Source organism: Onychomys torridus, chromosome 2 (genome assembly GCF_903995425.1).
Source record: "Onychomys torridus chromosome 2, mOncTor1.1, whole genome shotgun sequence".
Classification (NCBI taxonomy): Eukaryota; Metazoa; Chordata; class Mammalia; order Rodentia; family Cricetidae; genus Onychomys; species Onychomys torridus.
The window spans coordinates 163,911,101-163,936,988 of NC_050444.1; the positions used below are offsets into that span (position 1 = coordinate 163,911,101).

At 53.3% G+C, this 25,888-nt stretch overlaps 2 protein-coding genes across 10 annotated transcripts in view; one reads left to right on the forward strand and one right to left on the reverse strand.

The window, feature by feature from the left end:
• Chd5 (chromodomain helicase DNA binding protein 5) overlaps positions 1–3,860 on the forward strand; it is a 54,465-nt gene extending 50,605 nt beyond the window's left edge. For 3 of the 5 annotated variants that reach the window (XM_036179787.1, XM_036179788.1, XM_036179789.1), the window contains one exon: positions 534–3,860. Coding sequence is in view for 2 of the 5 variants with exons in the window: in XM_036179788.1 (XP_036035681.1) it covers positions 534–584 (51 nt within the window). In the remaining 3 variants the exon portion in view is untranslated. The remainder of the gene's footprint in view (positions 1–533) is intronic. The other 2 variants (XM_036179786.1, XM_036179785.1) reach the window with 1 other exon arrangement.
• A 498-nt stretch (positions 3,861–4,358) lies between these two features.
• Kcnab2 (potassium voltage-gated channel subfamily A regulatory beta subunit 2) overlaps positions 4,359–25,888 on the reverse strand; it is an 88,032-nt gene continuing 66,502 nt past the window's right edge. For 4 of the 5 annotated variants that reach the window (XM_036177576.1, XM_036177575.1, XM_036177573.1 and 1 more), the window contains 11 exons: positions 21,811–21,890; positions 19,249–19,293; positions 16,753–16,797; positions 15,560–15,603; positions 14,601–14,687; positions 10,736–10,821; positions 9,212–9,332; positions 9,021–9,115; positions 8,090–8,210; positions 7,529–7,617; positions 4,359–6,867 (listed from right to left, as the gene is read on the reverse strand). In XM_036177576.1, coding sequence (XP_036033469.1) covers positions 6,778–6,867; positions 7,529–7,617; positions 8,090–8,210; positions 9,021–9,115; positions 9,212–9,332; positions 10,736–10,821; positions 14,601–14,687; positions 15,560–15,603; positions 16,753–16,797; positions 19,249–19,293; positions 21,811–21,890 — 903 coding nt within the window. In that variant the 3' untranslated portion in view covers positions 4,359–6,777. Of the gene's footprint in view, positions 6,868–7,528; positions 7,618–8,089; positions 8,211–9,020; positions 9,116–9,211; positions 9,333–10,735; positions 10,822–13,859; positions 13,905–14,600; positions 14,688–15,559; positions 15,604–16,752; positions 16,798–19,248; positions 19,294–21,810; positions 21,891–25,888 lie in introns of all 5 variants that reach the window. The other variant, XM_036177577.1, reaches the window with a different exon arrangement.

Here is a 25,888-nt window from a genome sequence, read left to right on the forward strand (position 1 = left end):
CGGTTCATGCCCCTGAGCCTCGGAGTCTTTGTTTCTGGTAGCTTTGAGTCACACTGGTCATGGCTGTGTCTGTGTGCGTATTCATGTGGACATCTGTATGTGCACATGTGTCTTAGCCATGTGCCAGAGATCGCTGCTCTCAGCCTGGAACCCTGTCCTGCATGGACAGTTGCTGCTTGTCTAATCCCCTCATTCTCTGTTCAGGACCAGGGGGAGGGAGTACCCAGGGGGTTGAGTGTCTTAATGGCTTTGGGAGTGGAGATGGGGAGTTCAGAGAGGTCACCAGTCCTGATGGCCTTCTCCAAGTGATATCTGTCCCTGCAAGGTAGATGCAAGTCCAGAGGCCCTGGATGAACTTCCATGCAGAGCCTGATGGATGCTGAGACTCCAGTAATTGGGGTGCAGCCCACATCTAGCCCAAAGGCCTGTAACTAGGGGATCTTAATTCCAGGATTCCCTGTGATCATAACTGTGACCACACCTACGGATACCTGGCCTCCCAACTGTGTAACCCACTGGTTTACCTTTTGCAGCCGGGCCACCTGCCCAACCCCCACGGGAGAGAAAAGCTACAGCCCTTTTAGGAGTTGGTGCCGTGTTGGACACAAAAGGGAAACAAGCAGTTCTGTCACACAGAGGACAAGGCCCAGCCTGGCTGCACAAGAGCCCAGAAGTGCCGCCTCATAGTTGAAGTGTTCTTCTGCACTGCATCCCCCCCACAGCCACATCAGGCAAGGCCCTGGCGCCTTTTCCAGAGTGACTGACTTAGAGGAAATTCCATTTACCTATACTTTTTTGCACTTTCCTACCGAAGATGCGAACGTGTTTGTCATGATAAAAAGTTGGATGACGTGTGGAAGATTCAGCTCACAACACTCCTGTCTGTCACCCGGCTCCAGACCTCAAGGGAAGCTCTCTGGAGGCCTTTGTGCCCTGTGGACTCACTCCAGCTGGGGAGATGCAGCATCCTGTGTTCTGGAAGCCCTTAGTATGTCCCCTGCCTGGGTCTGCACCTGTGTGACTGCCTTTCTGTGCTGGCCCCCTGCCTGCTTGGGGCCCTAGTGTTGGAGGGGATCAGGTCTGGAGAGTGGCTAGGGTTTCTGTCTCCTTCCTGCCAGGGTTGGGGACCACCAGGCACATTTCATCTCCTGGCAGGGGCACCAATCTCAAAGGCTCTGGAATCTCATTTCCAGTGGACATGTGGAGGCCCCAGCAATGTGTGGCAAGTGGAAGGGGTGTCTCACAAGGTGGGGCAGACCTAGACCTGGGCCAGAGGCCCTACAGGGGCTTCTGGACATTTGCTGTTTGCAGGAGTACGGTGTAGGCAGGTAGGAGCTGGTGCCCCAGGAAAGAGGGTCATGTTTGTTGGGTGGCTCTGGGAGACTTGTCCCACTCACCTGGCACACACTTCCTTGAGCCTGACACCCTGGGCCACAGATGTCAAGGAGCTGGACTTACTCTGTTGTCTTGGTCCTAGAGAGGCCTTGACCAGGGCAACTGCTGCATGAAGTAGGGGCCACAGTGGCCCTTGCTGGTTCTCAGAGGATGTGGAGAGAGCTGTGCTTGGAGGTGGGACTGGACCTGATGGCTTCTTTAGATCCTTCCTAGCTGGAGCCTCCAAGGCTTCTGGCCTTATTTCCTGCAGGATGCCTTGGAGTGCCAGGGCCATCTTCCCATGTCAATGTTGGTGTGCCAACTTGTCTTGCTCCACCCTAGTCTGTGGCACCATATAATATAAGGCTCCGTGCTGGGGTAGGGGTGGGGTGGACCTGCCAGGCTCTCAGCCTGTGTCTGATCTTCTCGCTGGTCCTGGCTCAACCTGGAGACTTCCAAGCCCTTGCCTAGGCGCTTGCCCTGGGGTTCAGTATACCCTGAAGATGAGGAAGGGGCTTCTGGGGAGAAGCCCATTGAGTCTGAGGTCAGGGAGCTTGGAGGGGCTCAGACTCAACCCCCTGGGAAAGGAGTGAGGGATACGCAGTGTCCCTGGGCCCACCAAAATGGGGGCAGGTCTCCATGGCTTGTCTCAAGGACACTTTGGCAGGTGCCCAGCCTTTACTTAGCCCAGATGTGCACATCTGTAACATAGTTCCTCCTCTGAACCCCTGGAGGGCTGGACCCCCATGGCTTCTTCCATTGTGACGCTCTCACCCTTTAGTCTATTCAAATCTCAAGGCCAGTGGACTGGCCAGACACTGTGGGTAGGCAGAGGGGGGACTCTGCTCATAGACTGAGCATACCATAGAGCTCCAGGATGTGTATCACAGTGGCTGACCCCACTCGCTAAGAAGGGCTGTCCCCTGCATGGGAGTAGCTGCCATAAGCTTTTTTCCCAACCCAGAGCCCCTGTGCTAATCCCACTGGGCAAGACAGTCAGCCCTGCTGGCCTCATTTGGAACTGTGCCCTAGGTAATAGACCCTGACACTCAGGTCTGGAGGTACAAGTGGGCCTGTGACTCCGGCTCTATTTCAAGGGTTCACCCCCTTCCCTGATGACGTCTCCCAGGAGTCTTGCTCTGTCCTTCAGCTCTGTTTCATCCTAGGTCATACCCACCCATGTTGGCCTTTTCCTCTCCACAGCCACCTTGACCTGAGCCCCCTACTGGCCTGGGAAGGTCTATGTACCCTGTGACCAGCACTTGGGTGGCTTTGGAGGGTAGTCTCTCCAGGCAGCTGGGGAGAGGGAAAAGGTCCTTCAGGGGTGCTCTTATCTTGGTCCCTCAGCTGTCTCCTGCCAGAGAGTGGCAGGGCAGAGATGGCATCTTGAGGCTGCTGATAGGATTGGGGTCCTCATGCACAAGCTACCAGAGCCGCAGTAACATAACGTTTCCAGACACTTGGATTCCCTTCACTCTGTTGGATGTCTGTGGAAGGCGTGGGGTGGCTCTCAGGTGACATAGAGAACTTGGGTCAGAGCTGCAACATCTGAGGGCACCCCTCACGCACTCCTGCTGTGAAGTGCCTCCTCTGCTTCCTGTACCCCAGGGCCACCTGTGAGCCAGGGCTCCCCTCCCTCACCCTCCGGGTGCTCCAAAATCCATATAGGTTGATGGGCTCTGTGATACCTGCAACCAGTCTCCTAAGTCTTGAGATCCTGCAGGGGGCATGCTGAGGGTGGGCCAGAGGGCCAGACATCTTTGTAGTCTCATAGAGTGGGCAGGTGTTGGTGCTTGGAGCGTCTCATGTGTGCCAAGGAAGGCGGTCGGGAGCCTAGACTGACCCTCTACCTTTCGTTGTCTTGACCTGCCTACAAGGGTGGACGGCCACCCCCAAGGCGCTCCTGTGCAGAGCACAGCATGGAGGAGGAAGCCAACCTGCCCAATTTATATACCAGGAAGTTTACAGGTTGTGGTGCGCCAGCCCAAAGTCGTCGGTGTCCTTCTGTTTATGGATATTTTCCCTCTTAATTTTCAGATTTTTTTTTTTAAACAAAGTATTTTTTTAGGTGCGATAACCCGGAAAGGGCCTGTTGGGTGTGTGTGTATATGTCCTGAACTCTCCACATAGCCACATAGGAACCAGAGCCCAGCTCAGAGGCAGCTCCTCCACTCGGCCTGGAGAGGAGGGAGGGCCCCCTGCTGCCTGCCAGGGTCAAACTAGACTCTACAGGGAGTCCTCTTCCTGCCCAGGCCAGGAAGCGTCTGTCCGGCCGCTGTCCCATTCAGCACACCCTGGTGAAGCAGGAGTAGGCACTTGGGGCTAGCTGGAGCGTCTCAGCAGGGGTTCCAGGGGCACATACCCCAGCTCCTCTGAAGGCTGTCCTGGGGGAGGCTGGACGGGCTAGCCAACTGTTATCTTCACTTGTATTCTGTGTGTATGTTTTGGTTTCTGTGTTTTAATAAACCCTTTGGGAAGGGATGGAATCATTGTAGTTCTTAGCCTCGCTGGTTTAGAGCAGGGATGTGGCTGGGGAGGTGAGGATTTGCACCCTTGGCTCAGGGCTCACAAGGAAGGTGAGAAGACCCCAAATAGTAGTGTGCCCCTACTGCCACCTTCAGAAACACTGTAGTGACCCATGTGCTTCCTTCTCCAAACCCATCAACCTGAGAACAGCAGCCAGCTGGTCCTTAAAGGCAGCATCAGCCCTGAGCCTTTGGAGGTGTCAGAAGAGATGTGTGTATGGTGGTGGGGGGGATGTGCCGTATCTCCCACAGGCCTCATAGATGTCATCTTGGAGAGGCGAGGGTGGCTCTTTGGACCAACCCATCCCATCTCTCTGCCCCGTACTTGGGCCCTTACTTTCATTTTGTCCTCAGTTATAGAGTCCAGTTTAGGGGCGGGGAACCCAAGACCTCATCCCTGCAGTTGGCGGCTTTGCCCTCCCCTGATGCCGTCTCTGAAAAAATGAGAGGACTGAAGCATGGAGACGGAAAGGCTCGGGTTTTATTCGTCATTCCATAAATACGGGCTGCACCTTGGTGAGTCTGTCAGGAAGCTGGAGGCGCTTGCGGTCGGCCTGGTGGGGTACAATTAGCAAGGAGCCGTGCTCATTAAAAAACGGGGAGAGAAAGCACATTATGTACATGATGGATGAGAGCAGGGCACACAGGTGCCCTGCTGTGCCTCAGGACCTTGGGTCTGGGATGACAATAGCAGGGCTCCATGTGGCAGATCCCTCAGACAGGCCCTGCTGCACCAGGCCCAGCTGGCTGTGCTGCAAGGTGAGAAGGTGCTGGAGGCTAGCTGGGGCTGACCAGCAGGCAGCTGGGGCTACAGGAAGGGGAGATCTGTGGCCATGGAGGAAGGAGCTGGCCTTAGACCCTTCAAGGGCCAGGGGCAAGCTCCCCCTTTATAAGCTGCCTGCACAGGTCTTTGGTGGTCTCCCAAGACCGTCTTACCCAAATCCCTTCATGGAGGCAAGTGATCCTGCCCTTAAGCAAAGCCCCAACTCCTCAAAAGGAAGAAAACATCTCAAACACATGGTTAACATGCCATCCTGGAGGCTGCCTACATCTAGGGCTCATGTAGCTCAGTTCACCATGCAGCCTGTCTTCCTGTCTCTTGAAGGAGCTAAGCTCTGAGGTGTGGCTCACAGGAGCAGCAGCTCCTACTGTGGGCATCCCTGCATGCCTGGTCCACATAGCAAGCAGGGCCAAGGCCAGCTGTATATATGAGGCTGGCTACTTCCTGCTGGGCCACGGCAGGGCCCTGTCCTGGAAGCAGGCTCCTCTAGCCAGGTTTGGAGGTTCCAGAGCCTAGTGGCTTCCATCCTCACACCCACAGGGCTGCTTCTGAGGTCTCAGGGCTTGGGGCTATGAGCAGCAGTGAAGGTCTGAGAGGCCAGGATCTGCAGGGGGTATTATGTGTGGGAGAGGAAGCTTTCCACCCTGCCTGCCTTTCTTCCTGTCTCTTCCCTCCATTTGCACCATGTTCAAACCTCTGCTCAGCTATGGCTGGACAACAGATGGTGAAGAGCAGCAAGGAGGAGCCTTGGAACAACAGCTACAGGAGAGAAGCCGGGTGCTGTGCCTCCAGGGTACATGCCTGGGAACTGGCCCCTGCCTGTCCAGGGCAGGAGGCTTGGGTCTTCTAGGGAGCTAGCTGGCACACATGGGTAGGACCCTGTCCTCAAAGCATTATAAGACCATGGGATTGGGCCTCCAGGCAGCATGCATTGCTCAAACCTGCAGGCTTCCTGGCACCACCATCCACCTAGCTCCTACCACTAAGGGGCTGCCTGTCCTGTCCCTTCCCCCTCTCCCCATCCTTCCTTGGCCAGCACGATGGTATGCAGCAGAGAATGAGTAGTCTTGGCCATCTTTTCAGGGAGAGGTCCCTGGAGATCTTCCCTTGGGGACTGTTACTAGAGTCCTGTCCTCCCCCATTGCCCCATGGTCCCTTAGCCTGCAGCAATAGGAACCCCGGGGAGCCCCCTCACTGAAGAGCTTATGTGCCTTTTCTGTGCAGAGCCTAAGTCACAAGCCCTCTGCTCCAGTACAGCAGAGGTATTAGAGGAAGGTCTGAGAGGAATACGGTCTTGTGAGCATGGACCCAGTTTGGAGCCACCTGCCTGTGGTGTGGCCAGCTGCCACACTTGTCTACAGCTCTTGACAGAGGGGCATATTCCAGTGGGCTCCATCCAAGCCTGCTGGGCTTCCCTGCTGTGGGACTCGGCAGATGTATGTAGGGTGGAAGACGCTGGGAAAGCCTGCTGGGATCCTTGCCCCTGCCAGCAAGGGTAAGGGTGGGGCCAAGGGCCAGCTAGGTAGGTATAATCCCAGCCAAGGCCCACTGGGCATGTGGGACATGTCAAGGTCTGGGAAGATCGAGACCCTAGGCCAGCCTCGGACAAAGTGCCTGGTGTCCATGGAAAGAGGGAGGCCCTGCTCCACCCACCAGGATCTGGAAGGAGAAGGGGTGCTAGGAAGTGGCGGACCCCTCTTCAGAGGCAGGGAGGGGTTCTTGGCAGAGAGGCCAGCCCTGCCTGCTCCAAGGACTAGATCTCCACTTGGCCATGACTTCTGGAATCTCCATGGAGGGCCATGGCTGGCAGCAAATGATCTTTCTTGAAGAATAAACAGAGGTGGAAGGCTTGGGTGGGAGCCTTTGACTGTCTCCCCTAATCAATGCCATCTCCTGGCACCCATCAGGTAGTATCCAGTGAAGAAGCAATAGGTGGCATCTGGCGGTGACTTTGGAGATCATTTCCTGGTAACGTCTGGGCATAGTGTTTTCCCCTGGGATACGAACCACACTCTGCATTTGGCTTTGAAACAGCAGAAGCGAGCGAACAGAGACGAGGAGGGGACCGGAAACTGTCCGAGCAGGTGGTGGGGCAACTTAGGATCTATAGTCCTTTTTGCTGTAGGGTTTATTGCCCAGGATGCTATCAATCTCATGGACGATGGAAGACGACAGTTTTGGAAGGACCTGCATGCAAGGATAAGAGTCTAGCCTGGCCGGAAGGAAAGGGGCGTGGCTTCCCAGTGTTTCACGGCTCTTAAGCTATTTGTCAGCCAGCTCCACTGGCCTCATCCTTTCGCCCACCTGGAATCCAGCCTTGGCTCCCATCATTAAGTCCTATCAAATGCTTTGTCCTGACCTTGGCCTCTACCCACACCTTCTAAAAGCTCAGCTGGGACCTGCCCTGCTCCATGTCAAACCTCTAGGGCTTCATCTCACCCATGTCCCTGCAGGCATGCAACTCCAGGGTCTGCCCATCTACTCCAGCCCTCTGACCTCCTGTTCCCCCAAAGGTTCTTTGCTGAGTGGCTGCATAACCCCCGTGGCCCTTTGTGTCTCCTTGAGTTTGTTTCAAAACCCCCTTCTTTACAAGGCCTCCTGGGTCTTGAATGCCTCTGCCCTTGCATTTCAGTATCCATGCCTAACTCTGGCCTCTCTTCTCACAGTGGTTGGCTGCTTTACAACACTCAAGTCTTACTCAAGTGTTTATCTCTGTTCCTGTGAGGCACACTCTGAAGGAGCGGGGCTCTCTGCCATCGTGTGCCCCATGCTCCTGGAAGGGCTCAGTGAAGCTGTCTATCCAGGAAGGCTGGCGGTACCTGGGCCCACCACCAGTACCCCGTCTCACCTGTATTGCGCCAATGTTTTCCATGAGTTGCTCAGCATTGGAAGCACCCAGAAGCACAGAGCTGACGCCCTCGTTCCTCAGGCACCAGGCTGTGGGCAGCAAGACCAGAGGTGAGGGAGATACTCTGTGCAGGGCCTGCCTCTCTACCCTGGGGCATAGGTCCTCAGGCTCTGGGGTCCAGGGATGCTTAGGATTCTCAGAAGTACTGGGTGAGAGTTTTCCCATGGGGTATCTAGAAGAGGTTCTGGGGAGCTGCGGCCACATTGTTTCTGCTGGGGAGAGGGCCCAAGTGCTCAAAGGTCCTTTCCCATGATGCCTGGCTAGCTGACTGAGGGTCTAGGCTGGTGGCCTATCTCTTAAAAAGAGACCCAGATTCTAACTCTGCCCCAGAGTCCTTACCTTGGCCATCAAGGGGGTGCTGCCTAGGGTCCCTCACTTTCTTCCCAGGGCCACTCTCTTTATTGTGGCTAGACACACTATCCATAGTCAGCTGGTGAAGGTATAGCTCAGGCCCTCAGGGAACTTAGGAACAGGTTCCCCACTGTGCCCAGAGCCCATTACCTATGGCCAGCTGGGGGAGGGTGCAGCCTAGGCGCTCAGCGATCGCCTGCAGTTCCTTCAGCTTGGCCTGCTGGCGCCGACCCTCCTCACTCAGGATCTTGTCCTTCAACCACTGGTAGCCCTGGGGAGGGACAAGCTCCAGGTAAGGGAAGGTCACTGGACCTCCAGATGCAGGTAGATGTTGCTCCCTAAACACCAGCTCTGTTGTTTCCTGGCCTCATGCTTGCACTGGGCCAGACTTTCACAGACCCTTCCGTCTCCTGAAGGACAAGGTTTGTGGTGCACTGACCCGACCCTGGGCCAGAGGCACAGGTACCTCTGGCCCCGAGGAGCCTCCTGGGACTCAGGCTGGGGTGAGAGTGAGGCCTAGAGTTGGGGTTCTAGGGCTCTTGTCACCCAAAGACGGTCACCCTCACGCCTCTGGGTGTACAACAAGGGAACAGGCTTTGGCTTGGAGCCAACTCTGCGCCCTAAGCTTTGTCTGGGGTCTCTGTGACGGTTAAAGCCGGGAAATCATAGGAAGGAACGTAAACGAAGGCAATACTGGACCAGCCCATACTCTGAATGCTGAACCACACAAGGGGCTCAGGTGTGGAGGGGTGTTCATCGGCCTGCTTATCTGGGGTCTGCCCCATGGGTGGGAGGCCCTATAGACTCAGAACCAGGCCAGAATCAGGCCTTTATCTACATTATTATTATTATTATTATTATTATTATTATTATTATTATTATTTCTACTACTTGGTTTTTCGAGACAGGGTTTCTCTGTGTAGTTTTTGGTGCCTGTCCTGGATCTCACTCTGTAGACCAGGCTGGCCTCGAACTCACAGAGATCCACCTAGCTCTGCCTCCCGAGTGCTACGCCACCACCGCCTGGCTGATATCTACGTTCTTACACCAAAGGTGTCCTACCCACCCCAGCTGTGCTCACCTTCAGGGAGGCTCTGGAGTAGGGCGGGATACCACTGTCATACTTTCCTGAGACGATGCCACAGGCCAGAGGGGACCAGGTCATGGCGCCCACTCCTGAGAGAGAGAGACCAGGGAAGGTTAAGGTGGTGAGATTAAGCTGGGGCCCTGAGGGTGGTGAGGTGTGAGTGGAGGCGGTAGGCTGATACCCACCTATCTTGTGGAACAGCTCTGGCAGCTGGACCTCCACTTTCTCTCTCTGGAACATGTGGTATTCAGCCTGCTCGCAGATGGGCGGGATTAGGTTGAACTGCCGCGCCACCGAGTATGCCTCCTGAGGTACAGAAGGAGACTGCTGTGTCAGCGGAAGGACTTGGGGGCCATGGGGAAAGGACACAGAGGCATCCCCAGGCCTTGCTGCTCGCTTTACCCCTAGCTTTCCTGAGGGTCTGAGGCAAGCCCCATAGGAGCCAGGAAAAGAGGGTAGACTTTGGAATCCTAAGACTTAATGGTTCTTAGAGGAATCACAATGTAGTAAGGCCTAGGGCCAGAGGCAAATGGGATCATGGTGCCTTAGTTTCCCCATTTGTCATAAGGTTCTAATGAGCCAAGGGTGTCTGTAGCCCTTCTAATAGGGCCGGCTTATGGCTGGCAATCAAGGCCTCGGACCTATGATGAATTTGGTGGTTGCAGATGCCTTCCAGAGGCAACAGCTGCATCAGCTAACTGATGGGGTTAGCGAGGGATCAGAAGCTTGGGGTGAACTCAGGCTATAGACAGTCCTACTGTGGGGATGTGCCCGCCACTCAGAGAGGCCCTGCTCCACTTTGATCTGAGACTCAGCTTCTTCATCCATCTGTCGGAGTCCTGTGCTGGCTGGGGAGATGGCAGACACAGGCTTGCTAATCCTCTCAAACGCGGAGTTATATCAGGGGCGTGCAAAGTCCCCTGGGATTTGCAAGGAAAAAAACACCCTTTGCACTTCCTGCATGAAGCAGTAATCTGTGCCTCCCAGAAGCTACAGCAGCCCTGCATTACCTGGAGTGCTGAGACTCTGGGCAGGGCAGGTGTGGAGGGCAGTGGGGAGGCTGTTAGGAAGGAGCCTTCACCATTTCCCCACCCTCAGGCAGAGGACGGAGGCAGCCTCTCCATCTCGGCCACTTCCTTCCGTGTCTTCCTGTTGACTCTTCCTGAGAACCCCAGAAATACATAGGGACATAGGCTGCTCTAGCCTCTGATGGCTCCCACGGAAAGAGATGACAGTTATTGGGGTGCTTTCCTGAAAAGGCAGCCCAGGCTCCAACCTCCATTGTCTGGGTATCTGTCTTGACCTAAGCAGTGTGACCTTAAGCATGGGACTTAACCCCTCTGTCCTTGACTTCCCCATTTGAGACCGAGGTTAGCATCGTCATTTACCTACTATGGTACTGTAGAGGCTAAACTGGAGTCAGCTCCTGGGAAGCCCTTAAATCGTACAGAGCATCCTAGGAGCCCAGAACGAATGGCAGGTAGCACAGGTACTGAGGGCCCTAGGTCCACACCAGCAGGCTTGTTCTATAGAGCCAGAAACTGAGCCTCAGAGGCAAGCCACCTGTCCAGGGCCATGTACGGTGCTGTGAGGCACGCTGACAACCACACCCTGTTACAATGTCCTTCTTTTCAACACATGTGCCCGAGTCCCGGGATCTCCTCCCACAAGGAACCCATGCCTGTACACACATGGGTGTGTCACCCTACCATGATCTCCATGGAACTCCAGCGTGACGTGCCCCAGTACATGGCCATCCCTTGGTTGATGACGTGGGTCATGGCCCGCACGGTCTCTGTGAGAGAGAAGGGAGACCATGGGTTGGGGCAGCTGGGTCTCAGGCCCAGCCTGGGGGCAGTGTGCAGATGCAGGTGGGGTGCCAGGAGGAGGGAGCAGGCTGCAAGGGCATCTTGCAAGCAGTGTACTTCCTGGCTCCAGAGCTGAGTATGGGTGTTGGAGAGGAGAGACTCCAGGAGAAAAGAAAATGAGACTGAAATCCTGAAGGTAAGTTCTCTGACCAAGTAAGGCTTGCCGGGATCCCTGGGAAAAGGCTTGTGGGTAGCCCGATGTCCCCATGGCTGGCTAAGGGGAGGAGGGGGTGTGAGCTCCAGGAGTGGGCCTCAGACTCTAGGATGAGGAAGTAGGAATCCTGATCATCGGGACCAGCTGGACGGAAAAAGGCAGGACATTAGCGATGTTTGCCAAAGCTCTGCTAGGCCGTTCTCACTGGAGTCCCGAGGACTTCACACAGAGGGAGATGGTGCCTGGAGGGAAAAGGCAGGCCCTTGACACTGGGGCTCTGGAGGCCAGTCTTTCTTGTTCTTGTGCTTCAGGAGCCAGAAGCAGAAGTGGAGAGGTTTGGGCAGACCACACCCAGGCTATTCTCAGGTCAGGGGGTGGGAGGCTGGGGGCCAATCGTCCCTTCTGTGAGGGGCCAAGGTCTAGAGCAAAGAGTTGTGAGTTTCCACAAGAGCTGAGACTTACAACATCCTAAGGCATGAATGGCTGAAACACGTCCCACCCCATCTTCTTCTAGGGCAAGAGCAGGACTCTCCCCACCCCAACAGCACACGTTTCTTCATATCCGAGAGTTTGGGGGCATAAAAATCTACCAGTTGAAAGTGTACATGGACTGAATGGGAAGGAAAAAAGGGATGATCAGGAGTGGGAGGGCAGCTAGGGGTGATGGGGGTGAATGTGATCGAAATACATTATATACATGTAGAAAGTGTCATAACAAAACCCGTTAATTACATATGGGTAATACAAGCTAATTAAAAACCCCTCCCGCCTGTAGGCCTTCTCCCTGGGCCATTTTGCCTCTTAGAGGTGTGTTGGCTCTTCAAACAGACTTAGTCTTGGAGGGTGAGGGATGGATGGCTCCATGGATTTCTCACAGGTCTGGTACAGTGCTTGCAAGGTTGACAGCCAAAGGCAGGGTAGGAATGTAGAGGAGCAAGTGTTTCTAAAAACATAGGGGTAACATCTGCCTCCCCTCTGAATGCCCCCCCGCCCCACCCGAGCAGCAGAGACCCCTGGCAGGAACCGTGAGAGAAGGGGAAGAAGAGAATGACAGAGCTGATAGCCTGCCTCGAAGTGCCACTGGGTCCATGGTACCCTCCTTGCATGGGACACAGTGCTGGCTTCTGTCTGTGCTGGTTTGGGGGGGGGTCTTACTTCTTACTCATTCTGGGCCCCTAAGTACTGCTTTGGCTAAGGTCTATTCAGGGTAGAATCTGGGGCATCCTCATCTCTGGCACTAAGGTCACTGGGGATTCTGGTGTAACAGTCCCAGTAGGTTCACCCAGAGCACCAGGGAAGTCACACCTTATTTCTTCCCCTGTAGGGCAACTCTGCCTCCTGTCCCCCCCTCTTCTGGGGTCAGGGTCTGTGGCTCTTTGGAGTTTCCTTCATCCTGCCTAGGTGAGGGGGCATATGAGAAGGGAGTTTAGGCCTTCTGGGTCCTTCCCTAGGTCACTGGTTTTAACCAACAAAATGTTTTACATAGGGAGAGGACAGAACCTGATTGGGAAGGTTTCAAGAAACCTAGAGGGTCCCGGGGCCCCACTCAATGGAGCCCAGGCTAGTTAAGATTTTTAGAAACACTCTTGGCGATACTCAAGACCATGCAGCATGGTTCTCCTACTCTTTGCAGCCAATGCTTAGGTCCACATGCCAGAGGTAGGGAAGCCGAGAGGACGGCCCACATTAGCCTCTCTCCCCAGACTCCCCAGAGCTGTCTGGTCACGGTCATGAAGATCACAGCCAGAGAAACTGCATGATGCTCTTTCCATGCCGTCGGGGAGATGGAGACAGTCTAGCACCTGGGATTAAGGAGCCTGGTGTGACCAGCTATTCTAAGGGGCAGGGGAACCTAGGCACCTGGGGGATCTGGGCAGTCTAGATGTGGGAGCCAGAAACAGTGACACTTAGGGACAACTGTCTTTCACCTCAATAATTAATGCTGCTTGACAGGAGCAGGGAGGCCAAAGCCTTCCAGTTGCAGCCAAAACCCAGGGCATCTCTACAGCATCACAAATAATACATGGGAGGGGTCAGGTGGCAGTACCAGCTGGCAGGCAGGAGCCCTTCCAGTGTGGAATGCTGCCTGGTCCCCAGGGAGGCCAAGGCCTATCCTTGAGTGGGGGTTCTAAGGCCATTTGTTGATGGAGATGGGCAGATACCAAGCATGGTACAAAGATGCCCTGGGCCTCAACATCGTGCCAGTTCATGTATTCCTCAAGGAAGAGATTCACTCTATTTTGATCCTGGCTGCTAGATGAGCAAACATGAGTAACTACATGCAGCCAGAGTGCTCACAAGGAACCACTGTGGTAGTCGGGCGGCTTGTTGGCTAGTTCTTTGCCTCTTTTGGAGGCTAGAACTTACCAAGCATGAATTATGAAAGAGGTAAGTCTTAGGGGTTGCACAGTCTGGGGTCCCAGGACCCTTGTGGAAACCTAGTCTTTCCCAGCTCTTCCCATCATACTATCCAAAGGTCAAGTTCCCTGGCAGGGACTGGAGCATCCTCAGACCAAGGGAGACCCCGGCAGAAAGCCAGCCGGCCGTTGCGGATCTCGGCATCACAAGCATGGAGTGGGGACATGCACACCCAGAAGGAAGGACGGAATGACAGCACGGATGGGCAGCGAGGGGCTCCAACACCATTTTGCTTTCCCTTTGCTTGCAAGATGTCCTTGTGGGGCACTTCCCCCTTATGCATTTTATGAAGAAGTTTGTCATGGGGGGCAGAGGGTCATGTAAATAAAAATACTGTCTCATAGAATGCAGCTCGGACACAGAAGTCAATAGTCGGCTGAGGGTACTGTGTACCTTCAATGATGAATGTCCTTGACTTGAAGGAACTAAATGGGTCCCCTGGTGATAAAAGAAAGATTTAAAGAGACCAGAGTTTATCGCTGTGGGAACACAGAGGCGTGGTATGATAAAGGGCGGGACAGAAGAGCACAAATCATTGCACAGAACAGAGTTCTGCTAGAAAGAAAGAATATATATAGACACACACACCAGTGTGTGTATATATATAAAAGCAAATGGAGACAAAATAACCAGTTCCACTTAACCTCCCAAGTCCCAGAAGCAGCGAAGCATAAATGAGAAGATGCTGAGGCAGGAAGTGGGAGAGATGGAGGGACCGGGAGTCGAGGGAATAAATAAACGCCAAAGAAACCCAAAGGGCTCTTCAGAGCACTGAGTGCTCACTCTCCTTCAGGTAATAACTTACCCCAAGAGCAAAAGACCTCTAAGCCCTCCCAGGGGAGCAAGAAGGAAAGGAATGTAACAGTCCCCAACAGCCACCACTGTGCAAAATACCAACTGCTGAGAGAACTCTGCTGCTGGAGAGGTCCTCAACAGCCAGGTTGCAGACCAAGATCAGGGCCTGGGCTCAGCCTGGCAGGGCCAGCCTGCCCTCCCCCACCCAGAGGCCTAGCCATCTCTGTCCCCAGTGCCCAGCATGGGAGTACTTGACAGTCACCAGAACCTCAGAGCCGACCCACTGGTCGCTTGGCTTTGTCCTGCATGAACTGGATAGGGGGTAACCAGCCCACCTACCTTCCATGGGCGTGTTGGGGTCTGGGCGGTTGGCAAAAACCACGTCCACATACTCCAGCTGCAGCCTCTCCAGGGACGCCTTCAGTCCTAGGAGAACAGGAGGGGTCAGCACTGCCTGCGCCTCTAGACTCCCCCTGGGGCCTGGCTCAGGAGGCCAGAGAAGAGGGCAGGCCCCTGCCACGTGGAGCTTTAGGGCAGGTGACAGTCTTGAGGAAATGCCAAGACATCAGGTACATCTTAAAGGGAGTGGGCACCCTGGCTATTCCAGAGGATGTCAAGAGAACCACAGGCCAGATGTCCTGAGGCCAAATGGATACATGCCCCTTGGGCCACTCCCAGGACCTGGTGGTCTGTACTGTAGTAACAAGCAGAGCTGGGCACGATATCACAAGGGGGGACAGTACAAAAGGCTGGTGTATCTGACACACACCAGTCACCAACCCACACCTCCCAACAGCTCAGAGCCAACGGCTAGGGTGAAGACACTGAGCCTGAGGTGGGAGGGCCAGGTACCAAACCCCCCCCCCCCCCCAGTTATGATGTTTCTTATGAAAGATATGACTTAGATCAGAATAAATGGGACTCTTAGAGGCAGAGCCCACATCCAGCCACCCCCACTCTGGGCTGCATGTCCATTATTCCAAACAGCCTTGGTGGGGTGTGGGTGCTCTCACAGCCTGCTTTCTAGGCCTTTTGACACAAGCTCAGGGAGGCTCAGCCTGTCCTGAAACCTGAACACGTCTGTCCAGGCTCAGCACAGCCTTCATCCAATAGCAGGTCTCCCGCCTCTTGGCTCTTTGGAGCAGAAGGAAATGCTCAAAGACAGGGTCCATGTGCTCCAGGGCTGAGGCCTGTACGGAGTCACTGCAGGAAGGGATAGGGTCACTACGCATGCCTCTTGGTCCTCCTTCCAGGAGGTCACGGGCTGGGGGACCATGGTTAGAGCCCCACCCCCTCACCTTCGATTATGTGCTTCCGAGAAAGGCCTCTCTCTGTCTCCGCTCTGAAAAACAGGTCAACAGGGTGGGAGATGTTGCAGTCGGTAGAGGGATAAGGTTTATGGTACAATGCTAGGAAGAACGTCGGTTAGAACGTGACATCTGTGGGTGGCAGCTGCAGGCTGAGTTTTCACGGCTCGGGTGGACACCTGGATGCTGATCCCAGGGTGGCAGGGGCCACAAGGGCTCTAGGTTTTAATATCACCTTGCTGCCCAGCTTAGATTTATTTATGCTTTTGAGACATATCTCAGGGTGGCCTCAAACTCATGGCCCTCCTGTCTCAACTTCTCAAGTACTGGGATTACAGATGTAAGCCTAGCTAAGAATTTTTTTTTTTTTTGAGACAGGGTTTCATGTGTCCTAGCTAGCTTCAAATTTGTTACATAGCCATAGATGACCTTCAGCTTCGGATTCCTCAACTTCCGAATGCTGTAATTCTAGGCATGAACCACCACCATAGTTTACAGCGTATGAGGAGGAACAAAGGGCTCCATCCATGCCTGGCAAGCATTCTACTGACTGAGCCTCATCCTCAGCCTATAAATCATATTTATAACCCCTATGAGATGAACTTTATCCAGCCCTAGAGAATACAGAGCCAGATACCTGGAAACCGGCTGAGTGTCAGGTGGCCCAGGGACTTTAAGATGGTTTAGACAGTTCATAATTTTCTGTTAACTAGAATTTTTTTTGTTTTGTTTTTTTGTTTTTTTGTTTTTTGAGACAGGGTTTCTCTGTGTAGTTTTGATGCTTGTCCTGGATCTCACTCTGTAGCCCAGGCTGGCCTCAAACTCACAGAGATCCGCCTGGCTTTGCCTCCCGAGTGCTGGGATTAAAGGCATGTGCCACCTGGCAAGTTTTCGAGAATTTTTATAATGTCATATACAAGTAAAAATAATAAAAATTAGACAAGGTCTGAGTAAAGGACAAATTCAGCCAGAGCTGCTTGCAGTTTGGGAAAATACCAGATGGGCGTGAGGTCCCCAGATGGAATGAGTGCCAGCCTGCAGGTAGCTGTGCCGAGACCATCATACCCTCCTTCCTCAAGGACAACAGTGTGACCCTTGCCCCAGCCTTGCAAGTGGTGTCTCCTCAGGAACTGGGGCTGCAGTGGCCAGGCGCCACCGGGAGCCCTACAAACTGTGACACTTACTTTCCACCCCAGAAGATCTTGGTGGTGATGACGAGGCTGGACCGTCTGCAGAGTAGAAGAGAGGAGTTACTGGACCTGGCTGGCCCTTGAGGTCTTTCCTCAGCCTTCACCTAGGGGTCCCACAGCTGTCCCACCTGGGAGCCTGGTGTGAAACGGGTGTTTCTGAATTGTGAAGCTCTTGCCAGATGCCAAGCTCAAGGTCTGGATCTCCCCACTAACAGATGCAACCAAGCACCTCCACGCTGCAGGCTGGTGTTGGGGTCTGACAGCGGAGATGCAGTGCAAGAGCCAAGGTTTCTGGGGATCAGTGACAGTGGCTTCCACACCCTACGTGTGCTCTTCAGCCCACGAGGGCCTGCTGAGGCAGGGGAGCCCCAAGTTGTTCTCACAATGCCTGTTCTGCTGCCAGATGCACTGGTATCTAGCTACCTGCATTGATGGGCAGTGCCAGCTTATGCCAAAGGAATGATGACCTAGTGTGAGCCTCTCCATGCACACCACCAGGCTTTACCTTGGATTACTGAATAGGAAGAATGTATTTGGGATTGATCTGAGCCAAGAGGAAACAGATGGACTGTGTGAGAGGAGATGGGGGAGGGTGTCAGGAACCCTGTGGTGTGAGATCCGGTCACTGAGATTCTAAGTGACCACCAGGAAGGTCAAGGAGGAGGGAAGGTTTGGGGTACAGAGCAGGGCTCAGTATAGACTGACAGAGGTGGGTATCTGTTGTGGGCACTTTGGGTTCTGTGGTGTTTGAATGAGAACAGTCCCACAGGCATGTGTTTAAGTGCTTAGTTCCCAGTTAGTGGAACTCTTTAGGAAGGATTAGGAGGTGAGGCCTTGTCAGAGAAGTGTCACTGGGCTGGGCTGTGAGGTTTCAAAAGCCCACATCAGGCCGGGTCTCTCCCTGGAGGTCTGCAACCTGTGAATCTGATGTGTGAGCTCTGAAGAAGTGAGCTCTAAGGCACTTCTCCAGGACCAGGCCTACCTGTGTGCCACCATGCTCTTCACCATGATGCTAATGTACTGAAGCTCTGAACTGTAAGCAAGCCCCCAATTAAATGCTTTCCCTTGTAAGTTGCCTTGATCATGTGTCTTCTCATGGCAACAGAACATTGACTAAGATTGGCTCCTATCCTGCTGCCTTTGAGCTCTGTCACCTTCTAAGCCCAAGGGACACAATGCAGTTGGGTGTTGGGCTGAAGCCTGACACCCCCCAGGTTCAGCATGGCCTGGCCAGGCTAGACTGGTGAGTTACAGATCTAGACACCCTTCCCTCTGCTCACACACTGATCCTTTTACAGATGCAGACAGTGAGCTCCTGAAGGCTGAACTATCTCTAAGGTCCTTAGGTTGGGCAGAGAGGATGGAGTTCAGCTGAGAATTAAAAGCCTTTCACACGTGGACCTCTGCATGGTGCCCATCATGCCCAGGCCATCTGAGAATGCTCATTTGCAGTTTATTTTGGCTCAAGGCTGTGTTCAGGAAGTCCCATCCCATGAATCTGGAGTGCAGTGGGACAAGGTGTGTGTGTGTGTGTGTGTGTGTGTGTGTGTGTGTGTAGGGGCCAGGACTAATCACAAACAGCATCACTTCTGCCTCAAAGAACTGAATTGTGCACCTGTTTGGTGAACATGGTGAATTCTGGGACCCTGGCCTTAGTTGCTTGCATGGCACCCCTGTGGTGTAAAGACTCACTCCCTTGGAGGGGGCAGAAGCTACTTCTGTTCTGAGAGGGTCTCCCCTTTCAGCAGGAAAAACTGGGCAACTGGAGATTTCAGCAAGATTGCTCGGGGAGGCCACAGTGAGTACTTTCTGTGTGCACAACAGGGTTTCATGGGGCTGAGAACGTCCTTGGGTGCCTGCTCCTTCTGCTTCCTGACAGGCATGTACCACTCTGCCTCATTTATGCACTGCTGGGAATTGAACCCAGGCCTGACAAGCACTCTAGCAACATTCCCAGCCTTCAGCAATACTCTTGTTATTGTCTAGCCTACTGGTGGCCTTGCAGAGTACTGAATTAACTTTTCTATGAGAGAGAGAGAGAGAGAGAGAGAGAGAGAGAGAGAGAAGGGGCTGGTGAGCTGGCTTGGCGAATAAGGCTGTGTGCTGTCAAGCTAGAAGCCCTGAGCTTGATTCCCTGAATCCACATGGTAGAGGAAGAGAACCAACTTCTACAGGTTGTCATTTGACCCCAATACTCGCAATGTGGCATGTGCCCACCACATGTAAATAAATAAATTTAATGATAAAAACAATAAGAAAGATTGCCAGAGCGGCGGATGGACCACTCCTGTGGCAATCAGCAAAGACCAATTCCCAAACGCTCATGGTTCCCACTGCAGTGCCATCCAAGTCCAGGCTTGCCCCAGGCCGTCTGCCCACCCCAGCCAGGAACCCCAGGATGCATTTGCCTCTTCTGCACTGCATGCCACCCTCCACCCCCAGCCTTCCTTGTGTGCCCTGGAGACAGACCACAGAGAACTGGATAATTACCTCCATCCCTTCTTCTTAATGATGTTTCCTAATACCACTTCAGCCCTGCAAAGCAAGAGACAGAGAGAGAAGCAGACATGGGGATTTCATCTATGCATAATGGGAAAAAAAATCAAACCCAGCCCCACCGTGACAATGAGCCATTGGGTCCCCTCTGTGAAAATGCCAGTGGGGTTGGAATGCCAGGCGCCTATGTGGCCTTGGCTCAGCAGCTCATTCCAGAAGGGGTGAGGTCTGCAACTGTCCAGGACTGGCAGCAGGGGTGGGGGGGGGGGGTGGGGGCTGCTATTCCTCTGATGAAAAGGCCTGTCCCCGCATCAGCACCTCCTCATTTGTTGGGGAAGGGAAGGTCCCCAGAGCTGGATTCCTCGGCCAGCTGCAAATACACTGGGGAAAGGCTGGGCCAAGGTGCAGAATAAAATGTACAGTGAACTTGTCTTTAAAAGGCAAGCAGTGCTCTAGATGTTCTCTGCACACACTGACTCTGTGTGCAGAGACAATGCATTTTCTGGGGCTAGCATGTGTGTGCCCGTCTGCTTTGTGCGTGTGTGCACACATGTGTGTATGTGGCGTGAGTGTACTTGTGTGTAGCTCCTCTCTCTTTACTCAGCCCCACTGCCTGTTCTTGGCATGGCTGAGGGTCCTGCTTCAAGCCGGGGCCAGCTGGGGTCACAAGCTGGCTGTTCCAGCTTCCCTTGGCACAGCAGTGCGGATTAACTTTTAAGAACTTTCTGCTTGTAGCAAAATGTTTCTGAGCAAAAACAACAGGCGGAAAATGATCCAAACCCAGTGCTACATTCCAATTATAAAAGCGCCTGAGTCATCCACTCAGAAATAATGGGCTCTAATTTGCAAGCTGTTTAGCATATATTCTGAATGCCCCTCATTTATGGTCAGGACGCACTGAAAATTCAATCAGCTCTGGCCTCCTTTCATTCCTTGGTCCCCCAATTTGTCAGACAAAAGACCAGGAGAGGAGGAAGCTGATAGCGAGGCTGCTTGAGTGGGTAACCCAAGTCTCTTGCTTGCAATCTTGGCTGCAAGCTAATGTGGGCACAGAAATACTGGCAGGTCACCGAGAAGCACACAAATTACTGTCAGCAAGACATGTGCATGCTCACCCCCAGTCGGGGGGGGGGCAGGCAGCTTTGGCTAACTGCTTGCTGGAACTACAGCTAGCCCCTTGGTCAGAGAAGCTTGGCCTGCCCTCAAGACATAGTACTGAGCTCCTCAGTCACATTGGCCACTGGTGTTAAGGTACCTCCGCTGTGTGAGCGGACTGGCTTAGCTACAGACTGGACTGTGGAGCTACGGCGCTGGCTACAGGGCTGAGGGCAGGGGCTCTGGAAGCAACACCAGTGAGCGTAGAAAGCTTCGGCCTTGGCTTCTAGCAAGGCGCTCCCGAGAGGCCCCCAGGATGCCCAGTGTCCAGGGTGGTGCCCTGGAATGCCAGCTCTGAGTGTCCAGTTAAGCAGATGTGAAGGCAGGGACAGAGCAGAGTTTGGCATAAGTGGAGGTGATGTTAATCTGTGTTTGCTCTCCTGGGCAGCGAAGCCCAGGCAGGAGCTGGGCCAGGGAGGAGACTGGGAGATGCCTTTGGGCTGGGCATCTGCACCAGGCTCTTCAACCCCTGGCTGTTCTGCCCTAGCTTGTCTGTCTGGAAAGCATCTTGCTGTGATTGGAAGCTGCTGTCTGTCTGGATAAGGGGAGGGGACTGTGTGTACGAATGATACGAGCATTACTGATGGAGGTTAAAGGGGGTGGGGGACAGCTGTCAGCTCCCCAGGCCCCGGGAGGGAGTGGGCAGTTGTCCAGATGGGTTTCCTGATGCTTGGTGCTAAGGGTTGCCCTCTAGGCAGCAGGTACCATCCCAAGGCCCAGGAAGCAGGTGCTGGCCTCATGGCCATGGCACACAGCAGGTCAGGGCTGCAGCCAGCCCAGCTGATGGGAACTTGACTGGCTCTAAACAGGGGTGGGCTGGAGGGAGGGCAGAAAGGGAGCCAGAGAATGATTTCACCAACAAAAACTGACTTTTGGAAATGTGATGCAGGAGTCTGGATGATTTGATTTCAGCCTGTCTTTAAAACTAAAGCCAACAGCTCTGGCTGAAGAGCATTGAGCCTTTGCATAAGTGAGTTGGAAAGTTCACTGTCAAGATGGAAAGTGCTTCCTTCGCACCGAGGTTTGCCAGTTCCTGCTCGCTCCAGCTCAGAAAGGCTGTCTGCCCCACCGCCTCTATTGCATCATTAAGACATGAACATGTCAAGCTCATGTTGCTGGCAGAAGCTCACCAGCACGTCCGACAGCCGGGGAAATCAGTAAATCTTGGCTCTAGCCCAGCACTGTGCCTTGGAAACCTTGGTGCCTGGGCACACAGGGAGTTTAGTAAGCAGCCAGCGCCTGAGTGTTCTGAGTCTGACCCCATCCAAATATCTCCTAAGATCATTTAGAGCTCTAAAAAGAGGTCGACACTGTTCTGAGTGCTGGAAGGAGAGGTAGGAACTGGAATGTGGCTCTTTGAAGGTGTCCCACGCCACCTTCTCCCATGGGAAGAGTACATACTTGCCAGCAGCGTAGACCTCTGCAGTATCAAACAGGTTAATGCCATTGTCATAGGCTAAGGTCATTAGGTGCTCTGCCATCTGAAATGATAAAACCAGAGCTGTTGTGGCTGGCACTGTCTTTTCAGCTCCAGGGAGGCTCTGGAGCAGCTGTTCTCAGCCTTCCTAATGTTCCTCATGTTGTGGTGACCCCTAACCACAAAACTGTTTTCATTGCTACTTCATACCTGTGTTTCTGATGGTCTTAGGCGACCCCTGTGAAAAGGTAAGTCAATCACAAAGGGGTCACGACTCACAGGTTGAGAACCAATGCTCTGGAGCATCAGTTCCCCTGGCTAGGTGCTTCTCCTGGTTTTTCTGGCCTTCCTGCCGTTTTACCGGGAAGCAGCGAACCCTCAGAAAGGACAAAGATGGCAAGACTGATGAGGGAAACAGCCTGCTGGCTATGAGATTTTTGGGGTCATTATGGATTGTGGCCCTGGAACTGGGCTAGTGTCCCTCCAAAATTCACATGAACAAAACCTTGGGAAGGGACCTTATCTGAGAGAAGGGTCTTTGCAAATGTAATTACCAAGATGGGGCCACATTGCCTCCTGGAGAGCCAGCCATGGATTCCCACGTGACTGGCATCTTGGGGAGGGCTACATGGTCATGAGAAGTGACTGCAGCCCTAAGTGCTGCCAAGCCAAGAAATGGTGCCAGAAGCTGAGGGGGCGGGGACAGATTCCTCCTACACACCTTTGGAGGAACCAGGTCCTGACTGAAGACATGTGGTTGGCAGCACCTTGCCACGTCAGTCATGGGGCCCAGTGGCCAATCTTAGGAGGATGCCCTTCCCCTTCTTTTAAGATTTAACTGTGGATTTATTTTTGTCTTGAGGGCAGGAGGACTGCATACTGACCACGGAGGGTCACACAACCACTCCACAGAGGGGCTGAGATTCATGTAGCCTTTGCTGGTGTTTCTCTAATATGACACTTGGCCATCCAACCGACCTCACTGCTGACCAGATCTTACTTCTTGAGCTCCCAGAAGAGTGAGCTTTGTTCCATGGCAAAGAGCAATGGGTGGTAGGCAGCTGGGAGCACACTTGTGACCGACGGCCCCCACCAAAATACAGCACAGAGTAGTGCCCAGACACTGCAGTCTTCGGAGGCCAAACCTATCGAATGCTGCTCAGGTACTCACCAGTCCTCCCGCCCCAGTCAGCCCAGAGTGGCTGGATGGTTCCAGCCCCTGCCTGGTTCTCTGGTATCCAGTGGTTTCAGGGATGCCCTCATCCTGAGGGTGTGTGAGAGAGTGTGTGTGCTTGTGTGCATGCGTGCATGCCAAGGGACTCTGGGAATGATACTGACGGGAGAGCCCTGCTGGGAGTGGATGCCACCATGCCAAGTGGTGTTGATGGGAAAGTGGACTTGGTGCTACCAGACTCCCTGATTTGTCAGGGGGTCCAAGAAATCCAGGCAGTGCTAAAACCTGTTTTTCAAACACTGCAGATACTGAAGAGCCTGATGCTGAGTCACAGCTGCTGGGGTCTGAGAGCCAGAAGCTCCAGGATGATGAGGCCATGGGGCTCTGGAGATCAACCTCAGGGAGGTTTGCTGTGTCTTCTGTGGCAGCTTACACATCTGTGCACACGTCAAATACGTGATTACTACTGCTCTCTGGGGGCCTGATGCCACTGCTGAGCCTTCTCCCACAGCTGCCACCAAAGGAGCATCTCCTTATGCTGGGCATGTTCTCCTGCGATGCCAACGCACGGGCGTGCATGGCTTGTTCACTATTACTTCCACCATGACCTTTCCTGGATGTACCCCACCACCCAGCCTGAGCCATGCCCATGGGGACACTGCATGCTGCATCCCACTGGCTAGGGGCCATGTGGCCTCCCTGGAGGGCTTCAGAGAGAAGAGGGCTCATGGCTTGCATTTTTGTCTTTCAGGGACCTTTTTTTTTTTTTTTTGATAGGCATATATTTCTGTACTATTCTATCTGCCTGACACAAAGGAGGCAGTAGCTGCTCTGTACTTGGTCTCTAGCACACACAGTACCTTCTGGAAACCAGTTTAAAGTGGTTCATGGAGAGCTTCATTCCTTCTCTCTTTTTTTTTTACGTTAGATACATCTTACTGGAGCTGGGATGGGCTCAGCTGGTACAGTACTGGCTCAGCATGCCTGAAGCCCTGGGTTCAGTTTCCAGCAATACACAAAACTAGGAGTGATATCGGATAACTCCAGCACTCAGGGCATGGAGGCAGGAGGGTAAATTCAAGGTCATCCTTGGTTACATAGTAAGTTCAAGGACAGCTGGGAATACATAAGACTGTCTAAAAAAATCTTTACTAAATTACTAAAATCTATATGAAGAACCTATCATACTAACCCTAAAACATTTTTTTGGAGGAGGGTGGAGACGGCTCAATGGTTAACAGCACTGGTTCTTGCTGAGGACCAGGTTTGGTTCCAAGCTCTCGCACACTGGTTTACAGACAGCAGCTCTAGTTCTAGGGGGATCTGATGCCCTCTTCTGGCCTCCTCAGGCACTGCATGCATGTGGTGTCTTTACAGGCAAAACACTCAACACACATAAATGTAACTAAAGAAGACAACTTTTTTGAGACAGGGTCTCACTATGCAGTCCAAACGTCCCTCAAATGCAGGCTCTTTCTGATTCTGCCTCCTGAGTGCTCGGACAGAGGCAGTCATTGCCAGATCAACAGTACTGGCACATGCACACTGCTGTGCGACCATCATCACCATCCTCCATGCACAGCCGCTCCACAGGTGATGGTGGATGGCTGCTGTGATGTCACCCACTGGGGCAGATATTTAATGACTCAAACATCTTGGGCTAGATGATCTGTCATGTGTTCAGCTTTGTCTTTGCATCAGAGGCAGCCATGCATGTGTCAACCAGTGAGTGTGGCTATCTATGTGTCAATAAAACTTTACCCACAAAAAACAGACTGCAGACTCACAGAGACAGGAAGTGGATTAGAGGTTAGCAGGGACTGGGAGAGATGCCGCTTAAAGGTGTGGAGTTTCTGTTTGGAAACAGAAGTTACATTTTCACGGCACCCAATGAACTATACACCCTTAAAATGGCCGTTTTGTCTGTGTGTGCAGGAATGCACTTATGCACAGGGACAGAGGTCACCCTTGGGTGTCATTCTTTAGGCTACTGTCCAGCCGTCCACCCTGACTTGTTTAAGTCTCTCATTTGTCCTGCAGATTCCACTAGGCTGGCTGGTCAGTGAGCAAATCCTCCAGGTCTACTGCTGGGATTTCAAGCACACACTGCCATGCCCTCCCCCACTTTATGAGTTCTGGTAAACACTTAACTGGCTGAGCTACCTCTCCAGCCCCAACATGGTAAATTTCCTGTTTCATATATTTAACCGAAAGTCCTCAAAGTGGGCTGGAAAGCAGCCCACGGTAGTCTTGGCTTCCTGACTGGCTCTTATCAAACAGCCAGAGAATGAACACTCTTCCCCTGACATACCCCAGGGCCCCTAGCAATTGCCATAGTGATTTTTTTTTTTTTTTTTACACAAACTGCGGGATCTAATACAAAATTCTTCTTGTTCCTTCAATAGGTTGTTTTTGTATGCCACATCCTTCCAGACCCTGGACTCTGTCATCTCTTATTCCTCTGCTCCTCTAGGTTGATGTCATCGAGGTATGACACCCACCATCTTGATCCTTGTCATCCTGTCCATGACAGACATGGTGGGGAGCAAAGCCAGCTGGGGCTGCCTCCTGAGATTCATTCATCAATACTCTTCAGTGTCCACAAGGACATCACGCCCTGTAGCTCGTGTCAGAACAATCCACCCCCTTTACCCCTCCACACACTCCACACAGTTCTTCCATCTACTGTATCAGCAGCTGCCCAGAAAGGGAGACGAGGCTGAGTCAGACATGACTTATTTGAGACAGACCACACATGCCCCATGACTCCAATTTCTACTCTGAGCTCTGGGGACCAGAGCTTCACCTTAGAGGCTCCTGAGTCACCCCGAGTCTCCAGAAGCCTCAGAGCGCTGGACAAATGGTTCAATGACCAGCGACTGCTATAA